We start from the raw sequence: 22,037 nt of genomic DNA on the forward strand, positions 1-22,037 counted from the left end.
GGATAATGGTTGCTGGGGAATAGAGCAGCTTTGGACACCACCAGTGCACACCACAGCTGCAGCCCAGGAACCTCCTCCCCTCAGACCAAAAGCCAGGCCAGGAATGCAATCCCAAACAAGAGATCAGCCAGCAGCAAATCTGCAATTGAGAGAAGAGCACAAGTTACCTCCTTAAAACTGCAACTGTGGGAAGATGAGGCCAGGAGGCTTGAGGGTTGTATATGAATGACTTTATTTAAGTATGCTGGGCACCACCAGGCAACATGGTTTGGACAGTGTGCGAGGGAACAGTCAGGCAGATCAAACGAACGCTGTATCAGAGACGGCACCTTTCTGTCCGGTCACTGCAGGTTACAAAGTGGAGCACTGCTGCTTCTGCAAGGCCAGCAGCGGGGCAGGGAGCAGGAGGTCACTGGCACTGCCTGGGACATGCTGACTGAACCGAGAGGGGTGCTGCTTCTCCTCCACATGCTGCAGCAAACCAGTGAGAGGAACTGATGTTCCAGCAGAAGGCTGAGCATTGATGGTTCTTTTCTACCTGACGGGTTCTTGCTTAAAACAGTCTGCTCTGAGGGGTAAGTGAAGAAGCAGCTTGGCCTCAGCTGGGAGGAGACCACCACTGCTGCCTGCCTACAGCTTCTGGAGCCCAGTGGTGGGCCCCGGGACCGTGGTTCCCCCAGGGGAATGTGCTGCTGCTCGCATTCACCTGGGCTGTGGCAAGGCAGCAGCTCTCCAGCTCCTACCCCAGCTCTGCGCTCGAGAGCGAGTGACCCCAGGGTGATGCATGGCAATGAACAGGATGGAGGGGAACAGGGAGGAACTGCCACCGAGCAACTCCAGCTCCACCGCTACTGCCACGTACTGCAGAAAAGTAACAACAGAAAGAAAAGAGCACCAAATAATGCAGAAGACAAACCTGAAGGGGAAGCAGTGGCGCACCCCAACGCAAGCGGGTCCGTAGCCCTGCCCTCGGCTGTAGACCAGGAGAAGCAAAGCAGCCACCAGCTGAGCAAAGGCACACAGCCAGCACGCCAGCATCCTGCTCACAAACCTGCTGCTCACACCAACGTCCTGGTAGGGTTTATTGTCCTCTCCTTCAGCGCACTCATAGAGAACAGCGGTTACCGGGTGGCATCGCGGGGCTGGCTGCTCCGCTAAGCGCAGGTGCTGTACACAGCGTTAACATCGAGCAAGGGACAGCTGGCATCAGGTGTTCAAAGAAGACCCAAAGCGTAATTCCCAGGTGCTGTGGTCAGTTATTTGAGATAGCCTCAGACATTTCAATAAATAAAACAATTTTTACATTACAATGCACCTTTCCAATCATTGTTTTTGCCCCAGAATGGAGGAAGTACAGAAGAGTTATGCCTGGCTGTGAATACATGCTCCCTTTGCCCTGACGTGGCAGGAAGGAGGGAAACAGCCTTGACTCTTACAAAGAACACGAGAACTCAGCACTGTGAATCTTGGCAGGTTGAGGGGGAACACACAAGTGCCTTCACCCCCATTCTGGGGCACTTGCTTCCAGAGAAGTAAAGGTATTTAAAACAAGGTACGAGAGAATAACCGTCTAGTACAATGACAGCTGATTAGGTTTGCTTTGTTCTACTCCATGCAATACAAACTAAGTCCTATCACCAACTTCTCCAGCTGCAGTGCAGACCCACACATCAGGCTAAGAAGTTACACAGGCATACACGCACTCACACACCCAAAACAGTGGGGGCAAATGGGCTTAATTGTCAAGAATGTGCTTTCTCTTAATAAAAAAAAAGAAATATATATATTAAAACCAACTTCGAAAACCTACTGATGGTGAAGCTGCTGCTGAAGAAGGAAGTAGCTATGGGGCCTTGGCTGTGTTTCCAGACAATCCAGGCATTGCAGTCGGGCTGACTAAAGCAGTGGTTGGCTCCCTTCTGGCTTGCCAGGCAGTTTCTATAAGCTGTTCCCTTTGTTTTCGCTTGCTTCTTGGTTTGTTTTACAGTGACAAATGTGATTGCGATACCGAAATTAAGGGACTGAAGTGAAAAAGGAATGGGCCATTCTGGAGAAATGTGGCTTGGTGTTTTTCCCCTTTCCAATAATAAAAAAAAAAACCCCAAAACCAAAACAACAAAACCCAACAAAAAATAAAAAAATAAGAAGTTAGTAGTACTAATACAACCCTCCTGCTGCTGTTGTCTTTGCTCAGTGACATCGGGGCATGCTGGCGCACACACACACACACAGGCAGCTCTCAGACACTCGGACTCAGAAAAGCGAGTTTAGAACTGAAGTGAGTCTTCGGAGGAGACTGAGGACAGGTCCCAGGGCTAGAAGGTTTTTCGGTGGATGGCACGAGCTCCGTCTTCTTCATATTCCTTTTTTGAAACCCACATTTTCTTAAAGGTGTCCAGTGAGGCCAGGATAGAGCCACTGGGGAGAGACAGCACAGGTTAAAGGACAACGCTGGGGCACCCTCATCGTATCTCTGCAGAGATGAGCTGTTTCTATTGCACGATGCTTCCCCACATCAGAAAGCCGCTGAGGCTTCCGGTTATCTACACCTAAAGCTCTCTGGACAGTCACTTCCTCTCCTGTTAGCCTCAGATGTGCCAGCACTAGAGCCTGGCACCAGCTGCCCCTCCCGAACAACCTGCTGGTTGCTGACCATCGCTCAGCTGAATGACAAACCCTCCCGACACAGAAGGGACAACAGTGTGAGTGAGTCAAAGGGACAACAGTGTGAGTGAGTCATGTTGCGCCTCCCCACACCCCATCCCACACCCCGGCATGTCACCGTGCGGTACGTACCCAATCCACGTGGAATACAATCTCTCCTGAGGAGCTGATATCTGAGAGAAAGAGAGAATCGGTCAGTACCTTCCCAAGCTCCAAGCTGACAAACACGGGTATGATCTCTCCCACCAATGGCACCCAACAGCACTCCCCCAAAACAGCCACCATGATCCAGGATCCCAGACAGGGGTCATGCTGTCAGAGGAGCCACCTTCTCAGTGATGAAACCAAACAGGTTTTCATCACAACAGCAAATCCTGCTGGGCTGTCTCAGGAAAGTCGTTTCTGGTTTGAAGCAAATGGCAGCTGCACTCTCAGCATGGGTCTTTAAAGGTGGCAGAACACTGCACGCAGTAAGTGTACACACAAAGAGATTGCTCCTACCCTTATTTTGACGTCCTTCGGAGCTAGTTTCTTCACTTCACTCAAGAGCCTGTCACCAAAGCCTGTGCAAGACAAAATGTATGACGTGAGCCCCTCGGCCAAATCCCAAGTTCCGTCTGCTAACAATGTGGACACGTCCTATGCAGTCCTACTCGAATATTCCACTCCAGATCTCACAGAGAGACCAAAGGCACAGAACACAGCCAGTGAGATAACAGGATTTTGTCTCACTCAGGCCCATTTCAAACACCACACAGTGGCCTCAGCAGCAACTTGTGACAAGCAAACAGGATTTTTAGCCAGGACCTCCTTGTTTTCTGTGCATTCCTCCTGCGTTCAGCCCACGTGTGCAGGGCAACAGGGCTTCAATGGGAAGACCACGAGCTATCTGGAGATGTCCATCTGCAAGTAACAGGCTGACAGGTTCTGGGAGGGGACATCTTTAAGCCAATGGGGACTACCTAAGTGCCAAGGGGAAGGGTAGAAAGCTTTCTGCACACATGTAGCTGACACCCATGGATGCAGCACCAGGACTGTTGAACTCTAGCACCTAAGGGACCCTCAGGACATTCAAGAGCCTTTTAGACACCTGGTCTCAAATATCCTAAACTATAGCAGCAGGAAAGAACACACCTACTCAGTCCTGACTCACGTAGAGTGATAGGAGGAAAACAGTAAAAACCCTGCAAGGCCAGGAGGTGACATACAAGAGCAGTGGTGTCCTGCATACCCAGAAGGGTATGATTAGGGCTCAGGAAATTAGACAGTAACCCCCCTTAAGAGAGGAGAGTTCTCACAGCTCTCACCCCACAGGGCAAGCTGGGTGATCTAGGTTATCTCTGCGGTTTCACATGAGAAGGAAGCAAGAGATCAGTTACGTCACAGCCCACTGAAAGAGGAGAGACAGGAACCTTTGAAGAGCGTGGAGCCTCCAGACAGCACGATGTTGGAGAACAGCGTTCGCCTCAGGTCCATGTCTGATTTCTGGATGGCAAAAACAAGCACCTCATGGAGTCCTTCACATTCCTCCCCTATCAGGTCTGGCCGGAACAGGAGCTCCGGGGCCCGAAAACGGGCAGCGCCGATCTGCAAGCACAGAAGTTGACACAGAGGGGAAGAGAGAGCAGTGAGCTCTGTGCACCATCTACAATTTGGCCCTGCCTTTCTTAGGTGAAACTTGAGAGCAATGAAGTATCCTGGGCATTAATGCTGCATCACTAGTTCCCAAGCGAACACCAGTTTGGTCTACTTCGAGGAAGGGCACCATTTCCATTTTGCAGATGAAAGAGATGAAGAAACTTGCTCAGCCCCATAGATCAGGTCACTGGCAGAAAAGGGAGCAGATCCACCCGTGGTGCTGGAGGTAGGACCTGTATTTCCTCTCCTTCAACCATTCTATAGTGCACTTAGTCTTTTAAGGAGTATTTCTAACTCACTCTTCAAAGCAATTGTTCTCCTCTAGGCAGCATGAAAGCCACATACAAAACCACTGCTGAATTCAGTGAGCTGGTAACTACTCTCACTCCATACCCAATCTGCATAAAGATTTGCTAGACCAGAGCCTGCCCTCAGACAGCTCAGAGTCCCCATGGCCACACTGCATCCTTACCCAGGACTTCCAATAGAACTTGTGAAGTTTCTAACCATGTTTTCTTCCCCTAGTGGCCAGTCAACAGCCTGGGTTGAATTCCGGTCCTTTAAAATTATCCCCTCCCACCTAACACTGCATTAAGTTTCCCATCACTAGGCAGAAGGCTGTTCTGGAAATCCTGTGCTTCACATTAGGAAGCCTCTGAGGGTAATCCTTACAAACCTCAATAGTGCTTCCATCTGGCAGGTAGTACTGAGCCTTCTCAGTCTCCAGAGTCTCATCCTTCTGGGGGTTTATTGACAGGTAGCAGGCACGCTGGAGAGGAAACAGAGTCACGGGGAAGGAGATGAGAAGGGTAAGCCCAAATGCCTCTGATAAAACACTTTTCTCACTAACAATCAAAATCTGTATATCCCTTTGGGGAGACCAATGTCAATAGTTATTTTGGGCTAGAGAAAGACCTTTTGGGCTCACATCAGGTAAAATACCTTGCAATATCCCACTTGTAATCCCTACCTACCATGTGTTTTACAGACCCTTGCCCTGAAGGGTAAACAAATGCTAATGAAAAGTATCATCAGACCCTGAGAAACTGCAGCACAGAGTAATGCAAAACAGATTCTGAACCACCAGCCTGCCTCAATCTCCATGTCAACAGCCCCTCAACAGTGATTAGATGCGACCTTGGCTATAAGCCTCCCAGGATACAGCATGGCTGAGGGTGCAAGGGACCTCTGGAGGTCATCTTCTCCACCACCCCTTGTTCAAGCAGGGTCTCCCTCTGTGTCGTGGTTTGAGCTGAACCCAGGACACTCTGACAGATAACGGAATGAGGTGTGGAGCTAGGTAGGCCAGCACTTCCAATAGATTTCCCCAAGTCATGACTGCCCTTAGGCACAAGTCCCTTCTTGGATAAAGCCAGAGATAGGCAGTGCATCACCTCCTTGATGGTCTTAACAATCTCAAACTCAGAGGTTGTGTGGAAGTCATAGCCCTCCTTCCGCAGGTAGAGCCGCAGGAAGCGGGAGACATCGCGCCCAGCGATGTCAATCCGCATGATGGAGTGAGGCATGGCAAAGCCTTCATAGATGGGAACCGCATGGGTAACGCCATCCCCCGAGTCCAGCACCACTCCTGTAGTCCTCCCAGTGGCGTAGCTAGCAAAGGGACAAACAAACAAGTTAGAACAAGCAACTCAAAGTGACCCCAAGCATGCAGCACATCCAGGTTCAACTTAGCGAGCAGAGATTTCACATGATCAGGGGCTAACCCCCCCCAAAAAACAGTTCTCATCATAGTTCAGCAAATTCCTGTAAACTCTTTATTACAGAAACTAAAGCTGAGATTCAGCTCTTGCTTGACAAGGGGATAAGTCAGACATCAGTGTGGTCTTCCACAGGTGGGGTTTTTTGGTTTGTGAAAAGTGGATTTCATGGCAACATTTCACAAGCACAGATCAAAGACAAGAGACACTTACAGGCTAAGCACAGCTTGCATGGAGATGAATAGTGCTGGCACATTGAAGGTCTCAAAAAACACCTCAGCAGCACGCTCTCTGTTCTTGCGTGGGTTTAGGGGTGCTTCTGTCAGCAGCACAGGATGCTGGTAAAGAAAAGAAGGAGCTGTGCTGCAGTAACCAGGAGGCAGCTAGACGTGTGTTCCTGAACATTTCTGCTTATTTGTTCACTTGTGCAAGAGGACAGGTAGACAGGAATAATTTCAGCTAGTGAGCTGTATTAGTCTGTGAATAATCTCTATTAAGCTGGAAGACCAGCAGGGTTCTGGTCTAGATATGAAGAAGTGTTAAGAAATCTACTCTGTGAGCAACCCTGCCCCATGAAGGATGAACAAGATGACTCTCAGTGCCAGAAGTCAGCCCAGTTAGCCAAAATACACACACTCTTCTAAGGACGAAGGCATATGGTCTTACCACGAGCAGGCAGGAATATTCCTGCTCCACTTATACAACCTATCACTCTCAGTCATTTAATAATTTTTTGGTCAGCTCTTTCCAGACCACAGGATTGTGGTTTTCTCCTTCCCCACTTCAACTCATGTCACAGCTGAGTGGATATGCCTGATGCGCAGGCAGAACAGGAAAAGTTAGAAGCACTTGGCCTAGAGCAGAGTCATAAGAGAAAGTGTGAATAACAAATGCTGAAAGTCAGATTTTCCATCATGCCAGAACATTAGATCTGGGAAGGAATTCTGCTTGGATGCTTCTTGTGCAGGATCTCCTAAGAGGTGAAAGAGTGCAGCTTAACAGACACATTTAGAAAGAAGAGTAAAGTCCCGTATCTTTCCTGGAGTTCCACAAGTCCTGGTGTCACACACACACTGAATGACACCTGTGCCATTCACACTGAGGTATCTTACCTCCTCTGAGAATGTCTGAAGCTGGTCTTTTGAATACACATACTGCCAAATGCGCTCCATGTCGTTCCAGTCCTTCACTATGCCATGCTCCATAGGGTATCGGATCGAGAGGAGACCTCTGTGCTCCTGAGCAAACACAAGAGTGGGTGTTTGAGTCTCACAGGTATGCACGTTCCTGATCACTGTGACTATGATTTAATGTCAGACTCACTTTTTATTCCACTAAAAGACAACTTATCTCTAGCATATAGAGCAAAACCCAAACATTGATCACAAACATCTCTCCCAAAGAAGTATTCTCAAGATTAAACAAGGCCTTTTTATACCAAGTAGGAAAGTCTGGCATTTGCAGAGCACATTCCATTCTAACACTTTTCAAGCTAACATACAGACACCTATCAAATGGTATTTTTGTTCTACGAGCTCAGTTATGATATAAAACCTAACAGGGTGGTATTGGGGAATGCAGTTTGGAGGGCTCACAAGAAACATGAGACCATGACTAGATGCTGACAAAGCAGGACTACAGAAAGCAAGCTTCTTGCCCACGTCAGGGAAATAAAAAACCAAGTAGGGTCCATTGCTAAAGTTCCCCATCAAAAAGATGGGGATGTAACTATACAGACCTAGAAGTAGCCTAGGAAAAAAGAAGAGATATAGAAGGACTTGGGAGAAAGGTCTGTGGCCAGCAGGTTGGCACAAGAATTTCATGGAGCTTCCCACTCCACCTTGGACACGCTTAAAAGTGACAATCTATTTTGTTCTTCAGATCTATACACGGATACCAAGGAACCACAGCCCTTTCAAGCACAACTGCTACAGCCCCTCCTTACAGCAGCACACTGGGATGTATGGAGAAATGCAGTGTATAAGTTTCTTACCTCTGCTTTTGGACCAATGAAAATGTCCCCTTCTAAAGCACCAGCCATAACACGAACGTGCTTTGGTCTGCCCACACTAGAACAGAGGCAAGAGTATAAATGCTTCTAGAGAGCGAGCTCAGATGCACCCAGGGATTAACTACTTTGTGTTCCTCTGTCCTAACCAGTACTTTTAAAGCAATGGGCGGGTGTGGGGGCACTGCAGGCTGCAGACAGACCCAGGTTTGCTCGGTGCTAATCTCAGAATCATAAGGGAAGGGAACAGACTGTAGACAGTTCTGAATTGGCAGGACACATTGCTGAGTCTGCCCACACCTTCCCCGTGATCCAGGACTTCTTTATTCAGCAGTGCCTGGGGCGAGCATGGCTACACTGAGCAATGGTCTGAACTGACAGATCCACATGGTGCTGCCCGACCCCAGGGAGGCTCCTCAGACCAGACATTCATAGCCCCATACCCCACCTCATTGTACAGAACACAAATATACTCATTAAAAACCCACCCCATTGAAATAAAAGCCAGTGACTATTCAGTGTTCCTGATCCGGCAGTCCTAGTGAAACTCTCGGAATTACTTCCAAGAAAGTGTGGCAGGAATCAAGACATCAGACCACACACCAAAGATATATAGAGGTCTTCACACCTCTCGTCCCAACTTTATCTTTTTGACAGTTCTTTTCCTCACGTCTCAGGTCTAAAAAAGATCCTACAGCTCTGCTCGGGTGTTGAGCCTGACAAAGTGGTAAGTCATCTTTTATGGTGTGTTCCCCCCTGGAAAAATCTCAAAGTGCTTAGTAGCAGAGATGATCTCTCCCTGATGCTTCTGTGTAGTAGGCAGAAATACAATAATTCATTTCTCCAGTGACAAAACTGGACCCTTCTTCCCCTCTACGTATCAAAGAATTGGTACAAGGTACAAGAAATTAACGAGACCAGCAGAATACTTACTAGTTTGGAAAGCAGTATTTCGGTATTTGGTCGCCTGCAAAACCTGCTTTAATCACACCCGAACCCTGTGGGAGCAACAGACAAATACACGAGTTTATCATTCAGTCAGCCATCTTCACAAGTTCTAAAGGAGCAGCAAAGTACATCAGCACCGTCAGATCTTCCCCTTTTCACTAGGAATAAAGCTCCCCATGGACCGATCCTCCAGGCAGGGCTGGGCATGGGAAGGTGGCAGCAGGGCCACAAGAGGGGAGTAAGTGGCACCTTCCCTGGCAGTGACACATCACACACGGGCAAACACAGGGGAGCATCCTGGTCCTGCTCCACATGCACACCGAAACACTGCTCTGTACAAAGTGGTTTTCTACCTAGTGCTATTGCTAGGGAGGCAGGAGGCTAAATCCAAGCTCTGCAGTTTTCTATTGATCTTACATATGCTCCGGGTGGAGGAGAGCACTCCAGAAAGCTAAGCAATAGCAACCGCACCCTGCTAAAAGGGGCAGGATGAAGGTTGTAGGCCTCTCGGAAGAAGCAGATAAGAAAGGATGGAGGGAGGGTGGATAAAGTCAGAGGAGGGGTAGGAAAGGACTGTGTGAAACAGGTTGGAGACAAGGGAGAAGAAGATCAGGTGGTGATAAACTAGCTAACAGCAAGGAGGCAGGTCACAGAAATGTAGTCAGAAAAGACACTAAAAACAAACCCAAACTGGGATCTGGGAAGAACAAAGGTGCCAGTCAGGCTGCAAGAGGAAAGGCTGGAGGCAGGAAGAGCGGCTGACAGGATAGGCTTATTTAGAAGGGACAAGGAAGAAGAGATGGAATATGGCAGTCAGAACGGCACAGATCCAGAAAGCCTTCTGTAACACTGAGAGAGAACGGGTATAACGAGCCACGGGGAGGCCCTGGCAGGGAGTCAGTGTCGGGCATCTGGCCCCACAGCTCCCATCCCATCAGTATCATCCGGAAGCATCCCGGGAAGTCCATCATCAACTTGGATCTGTGCTGACTCCTTCCCCTCCTCCATTTCCTCTCCCTGCAGAAGGAATGACATCTTGAAACAATGAGCAGCTTGCAGGAACACCCAAGTTTGCCAAGGAGCGGATTTTCATAGCATCTCCTTGGATAAACCATACTGGTAATCCCAGACTACTATGGGAGCAAGCTCTGCAGAAAGAGGAGTACTTCCACTTTATCCCATACTGGGAGCAAAGCATGTGAGTATGCACTGAAACCCGTGACCTGTGAAGTGACTGTGCAGTCTCAAGGGCTCTACAGCAGAACCGCTGTGGTTTTGAGGCCAAAATGACATTTTGGCTGCCCCAGAACATTTTAAAACGAGTAACAATGCAATTCTCCACCACTTTCCTCTTCCCACCACCTCTGCATAGGTCAGCATCACAGCTTGCCCTTGGAGGCTGAGGCCAAATGAGTTGCTCAGGCTGCCAGAGGTTACCAGCCAGAGCAGGCTCAGCAGACAGGAATGCAGGGCAGCCCCAGCCTCTACAGTTCAGACCCCAGTGCCTTATTCCCATGCTATTTTATCAGCAATTTCAACCAAGATGCCAGGCTTTGTGTTCTGCCACCAGGGAAGGGGCACTCCTGCCTTAAAACTGCCAGTATCAGATTTGCCAGGATGCATCTGTAAGAGGTGAGATCAGGAACACCCTGCAAACCAAACCTAGGTAGTTATAAAACATATAAAGGTAGATTGCTTGAATCCTTGTCTCCTGACCAATGCCTACAGCCAGGCAGGCCCAAGGAGCACACCCAAGCTGGCATCTGGGCAAGACTATTCCCTCTGGGCAAGAGGGACTCACTCCAGTTTCATTCCAAGGTCTGCACTAACAGGTACCAGTGTGACAAAGCGGCCTGTGAAGTGTTAAAAAGATTTCCCTCTAGACAGACTCTCTTCTGGCTACTCACTTCAAAGCAAAGCAAAGCATAAAACAAACCCACTATTTTTGTTTCCCTTATAAACAACTCTATACCTGGGAAATAATACCATCCTTTGTCGAGTCTTGTAGCAAAAAAGTTGAATCAAAAGCAGTACCATAACCACATCAGAATATTGTGCTTATTGACCGTTTTATTCAAGATAATGCCTGCTCCTGCTGCTAGCACAGTCTGCTGCTGGGAAGCGGTTTCAGGAGAACAGTGATGCTCCTGTTTCAACACAGAGATCGAAACTTCCTTATGCCAGGCTGAAAATCACCCACTGTGTCCTGGTGAGATTCCCAGCAAGTTCTGCATTCTAAGGTTTACATATCGAGGTTCAAAGTTAACCAAATACGTGGGTAGTTCAGAACCCCTAGCTGGAGTCAAGGAAGAACGACTGTTTTGAATGTGCTGTAGGATGGGACTTCAACAGAGCTGTGCCTGGGAACTCACCAAGCACAGCTGTTTGCTATCTCCGCACGACAAAGACCTGACAGCACTTTCTGACCCATTTGATTTTTCTTGAAAACATTTTGCTGCTTTGAAGCTATGTGTGCACTGAGTAAATCTGTTTACTATAGACCACTCCGAGCCTCCTGTACAATGAAAGGAAAAGGTTTAAATTTCTAAGTAACCCTGTCTGATTCAGAAGGTTTAAAGTAAAAACCTGGGGGTTTAATTCTTTGTTTCAGATCAGCAAAAAAACCCCAAGCCCATGCATCCTCCCTTCTGCTACAAGCTCTGATTTATTAAAACCTTTTAAGAAACTTAAAAACTAACATCCTTCCATCAGTAACTATCCTGGCTGGGCTTTCATCCCATTCTGTTTGTTTTGTTTTAATATGAACGAAACAATAAAAGAAGAAAGAAAAACTACATGTCAAATGTAAAGGTCAAGGAAGATAATCTCATGAAAAAGTCTCCTGAGTACCTTGAAGTAACTGCACATGTCTCTTCCGCTAGCTCTGTGGCTCATCACTTATTGACTCATTCATCTTGGTGCGTTTAGGACTCAAATATAAACAGAAACCACCAAGAGTCAATCTGCTTTGTAGCACTTGTTATGGAGAGTGTATGTTTCATATTGTTATAAAACTATTTTATTAGATACACATTTTATAAGATCAAGAACAACCCAAAGACACAACGGCCCTTACTGACAGCTCAGCTGTTTAAAATGCCACCATGCAGACTACAAAGCCATATTTTATCCTCTTTTATGTAAACAGAGACAATTCCATGGAGGTCAAGGAATTTGGATTTGCTCAGGCCACAGCTGAAGCATGCTGCCTCTTTACATGTGCATTATGTTCATCAGGGCTCCCAGACCATTTATTTCAGAGAGTGCTTGATACAGTGCAAGATGAGAACACAACTCTTAAAAATTATTTATTAGACAACGAAGAGTATTAAGGTTGTGCCGAGGTACAGCTCTAGCCTCTCACTGTATACTACAGAACTCTCCCTGCTGAAAACATGCAGCTGAGCATACTGTTTGGTAAGAGGAAAAACCCTTCTTGTTAAGTTTTTAGCTTTCTACTTCAACATCCCTTTGGAACACACTGAGATACTAGAGCAGGGCTCAGACTGTGGGGTTCTGGCTCATCCACCAGCTCAGTACCTCACTTCCCCCTTCCCACCCTCCCATACATGAGATAGGAAAACATTCACCCCTGCAAAGGTGCCTGCAGCTCTCTGAGGAAAAGCAGTAAGGAGGCAGCCGCAGGAACAGCGGTACCTGCTCTGTGCAGCTCTCTGCACTTCCCATCCTGCCTGAACTCAGGAGAGTACCAAAAATGCAGCGTCACCACAAGGCTGCTCGCTGACAGCCTGCCAGCGCTCAAGGCAGATGTCACAACAACTGCTTCATTCTGCTTCTTGTACAGGGAGGAGAAGGGGGAAACTCATGTATCAGACAAGCATGAAGAATTTGCTTTTATGAGACAAACTGATAAAATGAGAGAAGAAACAGAGTCAGTTGCTGGCACAAGAGCCCTTCTTCAGGACCAAAGCAGGGGTGCAATCGCTGTGCTAAATAAAAGAAGGACACGCTGAAATTGGATATAGGCTGCTATTGTATGACTAGAGCACAACAAACTTATCCTCACAGTACCAGGGTGCCTGGAAATAACTTTAATGGTTAGCTAATCACTCAACATCGCAGCAGGGTCAGCGCTACTCCAGTCATCTCTAAGAACAATCAACTTATTCTTTAATGTCTCCAATAAAGATGATAACATGTTTTTCTCCATGTGGTCAATTCTACTGCTTAATCTCCTTTTCCATTACATATTTTCTTTCAATGTCTAACTAAATCTCTCTACTGTGGTTCCAGGGGAAAAAACAAAACCAAAACCGTGTCAGAGAATTCAAAGATGTAGAGAGAAAACTGGGATCAGTAATAAAGAAGGGGTCAGAAAAATAACTGGCTTGATCCGAGAAGCCCTACAATCATTCAGCCTATGGGGAAAACAGGCAGGAGGTTGAGAAGTGCTAGGCTAGCAAGTCCACATCCTATGGCAAAAAGATTCAGCAGAAATTAAGATTACGGAGAAAGAAGGGAGCACAGCACTGACCGTTGCAGACAACAAAATCTGAATCACTGGCAGCAGAATCAGGAGGGAGGAGCATGAATTTGTGACTCACTATATGGAGGGAGGCTTCAGTAAATGCCCTTCCTGGATGGTCCTTTCTCTTGAGAGCCCAGCATGGATGTGGCTACTCAGAGCTGGCCTCAGAAGCACCCCAGCAGGGCACGCAACAACTCTTGTTCCTCTCCAGCCGAGCCATTACCCACACAGGTTGAAGATCTGCTTTGAGCTCATGAGAAGCATTATCAGCTGGAAGCAGCCATCTGCAACGCCACACCCCACTGTCAGCTTACAGCTGATGCAACCCATGCTGGGAGCAGCTCCTCCAGGAGCTCTGCTCCGGCGGGATTCGGCGCGGGATCCACGCCATGGGTGCCAGCGCTCCCCTGCCGTGTCCACCCCTGTGGGGGACGCGGCTAGTACTGGGGTCACTGAGCCGCGACGGGGGCGCTGGCTGCAGGGCATCGCCTCCAGCCCGCTCCCTCAGTGAGGAGCGGGCAGCGCGGCCACGGCCGGGCCCCCCATTGTCCCCCGGCACAAGGCGGGGCGGCACGGCCGGGGCGCAGCCGCGCCTGACGGGCAGCTCGGGCTGCCAATGAGCGCAGGTGCCGGGCAGGTAACGCGGGGCTGCCCCCCCACCGCTGACTGACAGCCGCCGCAGCCAATGGGGTCGCGGCGCCCCGCCACCACACACACCTCGGCGGCGGCGGCGGGGGCCGCTCCGCACCGGCGAGGGGCAGCGGCCCCGCTGCGGGTGACAGGCACGCACCTCAGCCAATCGCGGCGCGCACAGCCGCGGCGCCCCGCCCCGGCGGCGGCCTGCGAGGACGCGGCGCACGGCGCTGTGCGAGGGCCTGAGGCGGCGGCCAGGCCGCCGGGAGGGGGGGGCGGTAGTAGCGGTGGCGGCGGGCGGGGCGCGGCCGTCCCCGATGACAAAGGGATTGCGCCCCGCGGGTCCTTCCCGCCCTCCCCGCTCCCGGCGCCCGCGGCCGCCCGCACTCACGTTGTCTATCACGACGGGCTGGTTCGCTATCACGTCGTAGGATTCCATGGCGAGGACCCGCCGCAGCCACCCGTCAGGGAGCAACAGCCCAGCCCTCGGCGGCGCAGGCGCGGAACGGCGGCGCGGGGCTGCCTGGACGATGTATTCCTGCGGCGGCGGGGCCGCTGGGAAGTGTAGTCCCGGGCCCGAGCGGCGCCCGACGGGAAGGCGCGGGAATGCCGGGAGGTGTAGTGCGGGACGGCGGGGAGACGATGGGAAAGCATCCACGGCCTGGGAATGGGGTTGTGGGCGTGAGGGCCTGTGTGCAGGGGGAGCCGTGCACCTCCACCAAATCCCGCCGCATTCCAGCTGCGTGATTTCCAGCTCGATGGGTTCAGGCTTCCCCTCATTTTTCTAATAGGAATTAAGAGAAACTGATCCCTTCACCTTCTGTAGAGGGAACCTATCGCTAATGGAAGCATTTCGCTGTCCCACCATTTCATGGGGACATCTCTAGAAGCTGCTGGTCATGATACATCTGTTCCCTCTGAGCATCTCCTGGTTTCTCTGAACTTTTTGAGGAATGACAACCAGAAACGGAGCAACGGCACAACACCGCGCACAAGAGGCATTGTGGTATCAAACAATGCGTTCCCTGTTGGTTTCCATTTGCTACATGTAAAGCAGCAATAGGAAGCTGTCTGGGTGACTTGCCCAGAGAAGCTGTGGCTGCCCCATCCCTGGCAGTGTTCAAGGCCAGGCTGGATGGGGCTTCAAGCAACCTGGTTTAGTGGGAGGTGCTCCTGTCCCGTGGCAGGGGGTTGGAACTCCATCAGCTCTAATGTCCCTTCCAACCCAAACCTGTGTTCTAAAAGCAGTTTGAATAATCAATGACTGACAAAGACACTCAAATAACATGTTCACTCAAAACTCTGAGCAAGACACTGGGTCTTGAAACCAGTTAAAGTGAACTTCAGCACTATAAGTGTATGTGGAAGCCGATGCAGAACCCATCTCTCCCTGCATCTTTCCTGTGGACACTGAGGCTTTTCTTCCATGGTTTCTGCCTTTAGCCCAAACAGACGGTCTCATCTCAGGTATTTATCTTTGTGATTCTCACATAGTGAAAAAAGCTTTTTGTAGATAGACAGGATGGAGGAGTTTAAATTATTTCGAGACTAGTATTGTATCACCTCAGTAAATGCCAGGAGAAACTTGTGGTGTACTTATTAAGCCCACACAGCATTTCACACATAATTCTGTTTTATTTACCTTCTAGGCTGACTGTAATTGACTTCTCAGGCAGATGTCACAAAAAGTAGTATCACAGTAACGGGATAAGTGAAATACTGTTCACTGGGGGAAGCAGCAATAGATGGATACCAGCTGCTTACCTCCTTTCTCAGCAGATAGTCATTTATCTGCTTGCCACCTTCTTGACTATATGCGATCCCCTAAAAGGTACGTTGTGAATATTAGAATAAACTCTCAGCTATTTAAATGAGAAATGCAACAAAGCAGGAGCACTCCTCCTACCCTCTCAGCACTCCGTAGCTCATTTTTCTCTATGCTGACTAAAAGCGGGTCGCTGCTCTAGCAAAGATGTGCAGGGCTATTGAGCGCACGTCAGCTCACACATACGAGGCTTTGCAGGACCACAGATGTAGCTGCAACTCAGGAATGCACCAGATCTTCAATGTGCTTAGTACACCGATCGAGATCCTTGATCTTCACCTATTTGGATTGCTTCTGAGGTACCTACAGGTACAGAAGGGTGCATGGGGAAAGTAAAGGCACTGTGAGGACTGGAGAAGGTGTAACGGCAGCACTAACAAAAGCTGTAAGGGCAGTAGTAAATAAGGCTATTAGCCGGCCATGTCTCAGAGCTCAGCCCTGGTCCCACACCCCACAGGGTTTATGCACGGGGAGCAGTGCCAAGCCCCATGCCAGCTCTGTCCCGGGCCATGCTGCGCGGCCAGATGGAGTCCAGCAGAAGCAGCTCCTGAACCGCTGCAGTTTACACCCTCGCTTTGTCAGGTAATGCAGGAGCAGGCTGCACGCCGACGCCGGGGTGGCTGCAGTCAGGAGGTCCCCGTCAGCCGGGACCCTGCGACCCGCTCCCCCCGGCTCCTCACGGCGGCCCCCTGCCCCTCTCCACGCCGTGCATCGCCACCGCCGCCGCTAGAGGGCGCGCTGGCGGCGCGGCGTGGAGGGGGGGGGAAGAGGCGAGGCCGAGCCCCGCGCCGCGTTCCGCCATTGGTGGAGCAGCCTTGTCACTCACCGTCGCCCGGGCAGCGGGTCCAGCCCCCTCCTCCCACAGCGCCGCGCCGCGCAGCGCCGCTTGGGCCGGGCCGGGAGCGGAGCGGGTCTGAGCCGAGCGGAGCCGAGTCCAACCGAGCAGAGCCGAGCAGGCCGCGACCAGCCGCCGCCGCCGCCGCCTCGCCGTCCCTGGGACATGGAGGGCGTGCGGCCTGGCGGGGGTGCCCCCGCGGGCGGGCCGGGTTCAAGCTCGGGGTCCGGGTCCGGGTCCGGCTCCTTCCCGTCGCTCTTCCCGCCGGGGCTGCACGGTATCTACGGCGAGTGCCGCCGCCTCTACCCCGACCAGCCCAACCCGCTCCAGGTCACCGCCATCCTCAAGTACTGGTGAGGCGGCCGGAGCTGCGGCCTGAAGGGGGCCGGGGGCCTTGTGTGGGGCTGTGGTGGGGGGAAGCACTGGGGTTTGGGGCCTTGTGTGGGGCTCTGGGGAGCGGTGGGCCCGGCGGTCTTGTTGGGAGCAGTGGGGCTGGGGTCCTTGTGTGGGGTTAGAGAGGGTTTGGGGGGGAGCGAGGGGGTTGGTGGAGGCATGGGGGGAGCTGTGGGGCTGGGGACGCTGCATGGGGTGGAGGGAGGTGAGGTGGTGGGCCTGAGGAGGGTTGCAGCAAGGGGAGAGGGACTGGGGGTTACATGCTGAGTATGGGGTGCGATGCAGGAGGTTTGGGGCTGTGCAGTGGGTCTGGGGGAGGAGGCACTGGGGATGCAGTTGGGTGCCTGGGAAGTGTATTTGGGGGGGGTCCTGGGGAGGATGCATTTGCAGTAGGAGGAAGGGTCTAGGGAGGGATGCACTGAAGATAGAGAGATGTATTGGAGTTTCTGGGGTGATTTGTAGTTTTGCTGAGTGAGAGATGGCTGATGAGGGCCTTGGCTGGGGCAGGTCATGGGAAAAGGGAGTGTGTGTTACTCCAGTGGAAGCGTTCCCACAGAGAGCAAGGGGCTGGAGTTTGTCCGCCTGGACAGGAGGCATAAGCTCTGTCTTCTGGCCTGGAGCTTGGAGTTCGAGTATGGCCAGTGCTGACCAGAGCGAACCTGCGTTCCAGCTCCAGGCTGGATGCATGCTGTGCATGTACCCATAAAACCCATGGGGCAGAGCCAGCTTGCCTTGCCCTTGCGCAGCCGTGTGTTATTGCAGACTGCGAATCTGCTGCTCACCATCTCTGCTGACACAGTGTCTGACACCAGTAACAGCAGTTGTTTATGTGGGAGAGTGGCATGAAGGAAGTACTTGGATGTTTAGCTATCGAGATAAGCGTCTGGTGTCTAGTCCTGTGCAAAGACGAGTTTCTTTTGCTTTTTACCATTGCTGTGCTGCCCAGCCCCCTCTTCTGGGCCTGAGGAACATGATCAGGTCACCCCCGAATATTTGCTGTACCTGACAGTGGCCAGTCCCTACTCCAGCAGTTGGAAAAAGTTTAGTAAATGCTCAACTTCTTTATTTACAGTTCATTTGCACCTGTATGTCTCTATCGGAGCAACAGCAGAATAACATCAAGCAACAGAATAAGTCAAGCTAGTGCTGTTGTGCTGTTGTCTTCTAAAGAAATGTGTTTTATGTGGTTCTGGCAAGAAATATGTCTGTTGGCCCTTATTGCTTAAGGTTTTTTTGTACTTAAACTGACAGTGGGATGAGATAAGATGTTGTAAATCTGAGACCTCAAAATATAATTTCTTAATCATCTGTGTGGGTCAGTACTGCAGTACTTTGGTGTTGGTGGTCTGATTGTTCTGGTTTTGCACCTATTTCTAATCCTAGATATTCAAGCTTGATGAGTTTCCAGTCACCTTGACTGGGAAGTCAGCACTTCTTTTCTGTCAACTGCTTAAAATAATATTGACTAGAATGATAGAAGGTTTGTGTGGGATGGAGGGAGATTTAGGTCTGTAACAAAGAATGGCAGACCACCCTGGTTTGGGAAGAAACCTTGCTGCTTGTTTGCTTAAGGGGTTGATTAGAGCTTCACTGCATTTGGAGCTCAAACACTACCAAAACTGCAGTTGGCAGTGATGGGCAGCTGCAAGGAAGCAGCAGTGTGGAGGCTGTTTATCCTGGCATTTTCCACTTAGCAGTTCTTCCGACTGGCAGCTCAGCTGGCAGCGAGAGCTGAGAGCTTCACTTGTAGAAATCAGAGGTGAGCTTCTTACTGCTGTCCTGCACAGGAAATTCTGAGAGGTGGAGCCTACATGGACACTACAGGTACTCTCTCCCCCTTCGTTAGGTGAAACTTGGAGCTTGGTTTTGTTAAGTCTGGTAGAAAGGCTTCTGCCACCGCTTGCTCTCTGTGAGCCTGTTTTCCTCTGCCTGGGCTGCCAGCTATTAGTTGGTTTAAGTTAGAAGAGGAAATTGCTGAACAAAATTCCCTGCCTTAGGAGAAATATTGTAACACTAATCAGCTTTTAATTATACGTATCAGTTTCTCGATGGTTAACAGCAATTCTTTTTGTTGGGGGAGCTGAAGTTTTATTCTTCGGCTTGCACGGCAGAGCAGATCCTCACTTCATAGCACTGGAGGATCTGCAGCAGCACATACCTGGTAAATGAAGGGGTTTAGCTGTGTTGGTTATTTCATGGAACTACTCTTTTTTTAAAATGCTATTTGCATATCTTGGGAGAGAGTTTGTGATTGCAATCAGAACTTCTTGGAAGAGTTCCTGGCTGCACTTACAAAGGTCGTGCACTGAGGAGTCTCTCTCTGTTGATATCCAGTACCTACTTTTATTTTTAAAACATGGTTGAGTATCTGGGAGTGAAATATCTTGATGCGTAGAATTGCTGTTGAAAAAAACCCCAAATTTGTGCTTTGCTTTGTGATAGGTTTTCAAACAGGCAGGATTTGGGCTGGACTGGTGGTTTTTCATCAGCCGTCTTGGATTTAGGCCATGTACTCAGAAGCCAGTGTGCTGACCTGTGGTCTGTGGCCGCTTGGTGATCACAGGCTACTTCTGAAGGGTTGTCAAAAGGTAGCTTTGAGAAGCAGTCCTGTTGTCGACTGCTGGGAAGCAGCTACGGGCAGTCCACTGAGGACTTTCCAGGGTGAACGGATTGGGAATTTTCCATTTTTTTTCCCCCGCTGTGGAGCTGTTTCCTCTCTGCCCACTTTGGCTTTCTCCTTCCCCTGTAACTTCGGAGCACTCTTAACATCAGTCAAAAGAAGACTCTTGGTGCAGATGCAAAAACCAGTTTCCCCCGAGGCTGCTTTTCTTGCTCCTGAATGAGCTCCGTGAATAGAGAGTGTAACAAATTTGTACTGTACCTCTGGCTTTGAAGTTGGGCTCTTCCTAATAAAATCCTCCAACGCTTCCAGCTCTTTGTGTGAGCGCATGTACTGATATGTAGATTGTGATACAAGGTCGAACCCTACACCAGCGGCTGTGGGCGGGAGGATGTACCGCAGAGGCATTAGCGGTGCTCAATTAGTGAGCATAGCTTAACTAACCTGCCACTGGGGCTGGGTAAAGATACCACTCCCTGTCCCGAAAAAGGGCAGTATAAGGGTTTGTCTTGTGTGTTGTCAGTGTCCGAGTGCCTGCGTCAGCAGCGTTCCAGCATGAATCGTTTGATATCTAAGATGTTCTTAAACCCAGCTTGGAAGCAGGTTTAATGTGTGTGGGAGATGCTTGTTGCTTAGCAGGTGGAGGTGTTTTGCCTTCATTGCAAATCCTACCCCTCTGCTCTGACCACTTGCTAATCCCTCACATTGGTGTGCTCGTCAGTGTATTGACCTCCCTCGGCCTTGAGTTGTCCCAGCCAGGTAAGAATTGTGTGTGGCTGCTGCTTTTCTCTGCCACTCCTTGGGGGCAAGTGACTATCCTAGCTGGAATTGCTGGGATATTGGCTGGAATTCCACCTGGCTGCTTCCATCATGGATCAGGGAGTTACTGCCATGGGAGCCTGAATGCTGGCCTGAATGTTCTGAATGTAGCCAACTGAATGGGTATCTGTGGCAGAGATCTCAGCCTCCAGTGTGACCTGCTGCCGGTGAGGTGGAGCAGCTGGAGATGGGGTATTGTCAGAGGAGGACTTGCTTTTCTCCTGCGTGTTTCAGGCTGTTGCCAGACTTCGAGAACAGGTTTTCCCAGGCTGCCACTGAGGATCAAACTCTGCTCCATCCCAGGGTCTAAATCCCCATGCTTGCTCACTAAGTTTGCCTTTTACACCATAAAGATACCACTTGTCATATGAGAAGGTTGAGTAGGTGTGACTTGGTCCTCACCAGTGGACCTCTGTGCCACTACTGGGGGTGGGATGCTCACTGCCTCTGGGCTGCATCCTTCACTGACCCGCTGGGAAGCTGGAGCTGGCCTCAAGCCACCCTGGTGGCCTTATGTGACTTCAGAGAAGCTGTCCTGGGGCAAGTCACTCATGTTAGGAAATGCTGCTCTGCTTTTCTTTTTTCCCTGCAGCAGTAGGAGGGAGGCAGCACAGCAGAGTTGTGGAGAAAACCCACAGGCCTTTTAATACAAGCTGATACATTACTTTGTACAGACTTGACAAAGTTAGGCAGCAGAATGTGGGCAGAGGATGTCTAATAGTTTATTGCTGTCACAAGAAATCCATGTAGAGTATATATTCTGGAAGCAACAGGAAGCCTGTTCTGGCCCTTCCTGGCACCATCTTCCCAGCTTACAATAAACTCAGGGTGTCCCCTTGTGCATTAACTCTCCTCAGAGCTTGCCCTGGAAAGCATCTTCTTCCAGGAGCTCTACATGTCAGTTTGACCTGGTGCTAGCTGGCTTCTTGCTGGACCCATGAGCTGCCAGCAAGGGCTTGTGGTAGGTATTTTATGACTGACAGGGCAAACAGTGAGCAAAACAGTCGAGCATGTTCCATCCTTTGGTGGGGAGCTGATCCACCATTGCCTGGGCAGACATGAAGAGGAGCGTGCTGTGCTTTCTGCTGGCACCCAGCCTTGTTTCCATGTCACGGGAAGGGTGGCTGCAGGTGATCGCTGCTTAGCTCTGCCTGGCTGTGCTGTGTTGACTTTTAAGTGCTATTCTTTTAAGGAACCTATTCTGACGTTGAAGCAGAGGGTGCAGTGATGCTTTTTACTTGTTCTTGATTAATGCAGCTAGTGTGGTTTATGAGTTCTGGTACTAATTTTTCTGAATCAGTATTTTTCTCCTCCACTTCTCACTGTCATGTCTGCGTTCAGAAGTATGGATTACTCTCCTCAAAACTTAGCTATTTTAAATTCTGCTTTGAGGAACAGCATCAGTGTTGGTTTTTTCATTTGAGGTATGTGTCTCTGGACTGAATTA

General features: G+C 50.1%; 2 protein-coding genes across 4 annotated transcripts in view; one reads left to right on the forward strand and one right to left on the reverse strand.

Moving 5' to 3' along the window:
- Positions 1-213: 213 nt before the first annotated feature.
- Positions 214-14,626, reverse strand: ACTR1A (actin related protein 1A). 2 transcript variants are annotated; one of them, XR_003991704.1, is made up of 12 exons: positions 14,490-14,626; positions 8,962-9,026; positions 8,014-8,089; positions 7,133-7,258; positions 6,234-6,358; positions 5,697-5,913; positions 4,979-5,071; positions 4,077-4,251; positions 3,166-3,227; positions 2,797-2,837; positions 707-2,418; positions 216-568 (listed from the first exon to the last, which is right to left on the reverse strand). XR_003991704.1 is itself a non-coding variant. In XM_030488571.1 (11 exons), the coding sequence occupies exons 1-11, from the start codon at positions 14,535-14,537 to the stop codon at positions 2,316-2,318; spliced, it is 1,131 nt and encodes a 376-aa protein (XP_030344431.1). In that variant the 5' UTR covers positions 14,538-14,626; the 3' UTR covers positions 214-2,315. The 2 variants fall into 2 exon arrangements, 1 of the variants encoding a protein (XP_030344431.1); XM_030488571.1 differs by having other exon boundaries at positions 214-2,418.
- A 2,139-nt stretch (positions 14,627-16,765) lies between these two features.
- The window catches only part of SUFU (SUFU negative regulator of hedgehog signaling), a 91,626-nt gene continuing 86,354 nt past the window's right edge, over positions 16,766-22,037 (forward strand). Inside the window, exon 1 of one of the 2 annotated variants that reach the window (XM_030488574.1) lies at positions 16,766-17,111. In XM_030488574.1, the coding sequence (XP_030344434.1) occupies positions 16,924-17,111 (188 nt within the window). In that variant the 5' untranslated portion in view covers positions 16,766-16,923. The remainder of the gene's footprint in view (positions 17,112-22,037) is intronic. The other variant, XM_030488573.1, reaches the window with a different exon arrangement.

This window comes from Strigops habroptila, chromosome 5 (genome assembly GCF_004027225.2).
Source record: "Strigops habroptila isolate Jane chromosome 5, bStrHab1.2.pri, whole genome shotgun sequence".
In the NCBI taxonomy this organism is placed as follows: domain Eukaryota; kingdom Metazoa; phylum Chordata; class Aves; order Psittaciformes; family Psittacidae; genus Strigops; species Strigops habroptila.

Coding starts and splice junctions, on each gene's coding strand:
- ACTR1A (XM_030488571.1), bottom strand. CDS start 14,537: ATGGAATCCTACGACGTGATAGCGAACCAGCCCGTCGTGATAGACAAC. Junction 5,914..6,233: donor ATGCAAGCTGTGCTTAGCCT/GTAAGTGTCTCT, acceptor TCCCTTTGCTAG/CTACGCCACTGGGAGGACTA. Junction 2,838..3,165: donor CGAAGGACGTCAAAATAAGG/GTAGGAGCAATC, acceptor TCTTTCTCTCAG/ATATCAGCTCCTCAGGAGAG.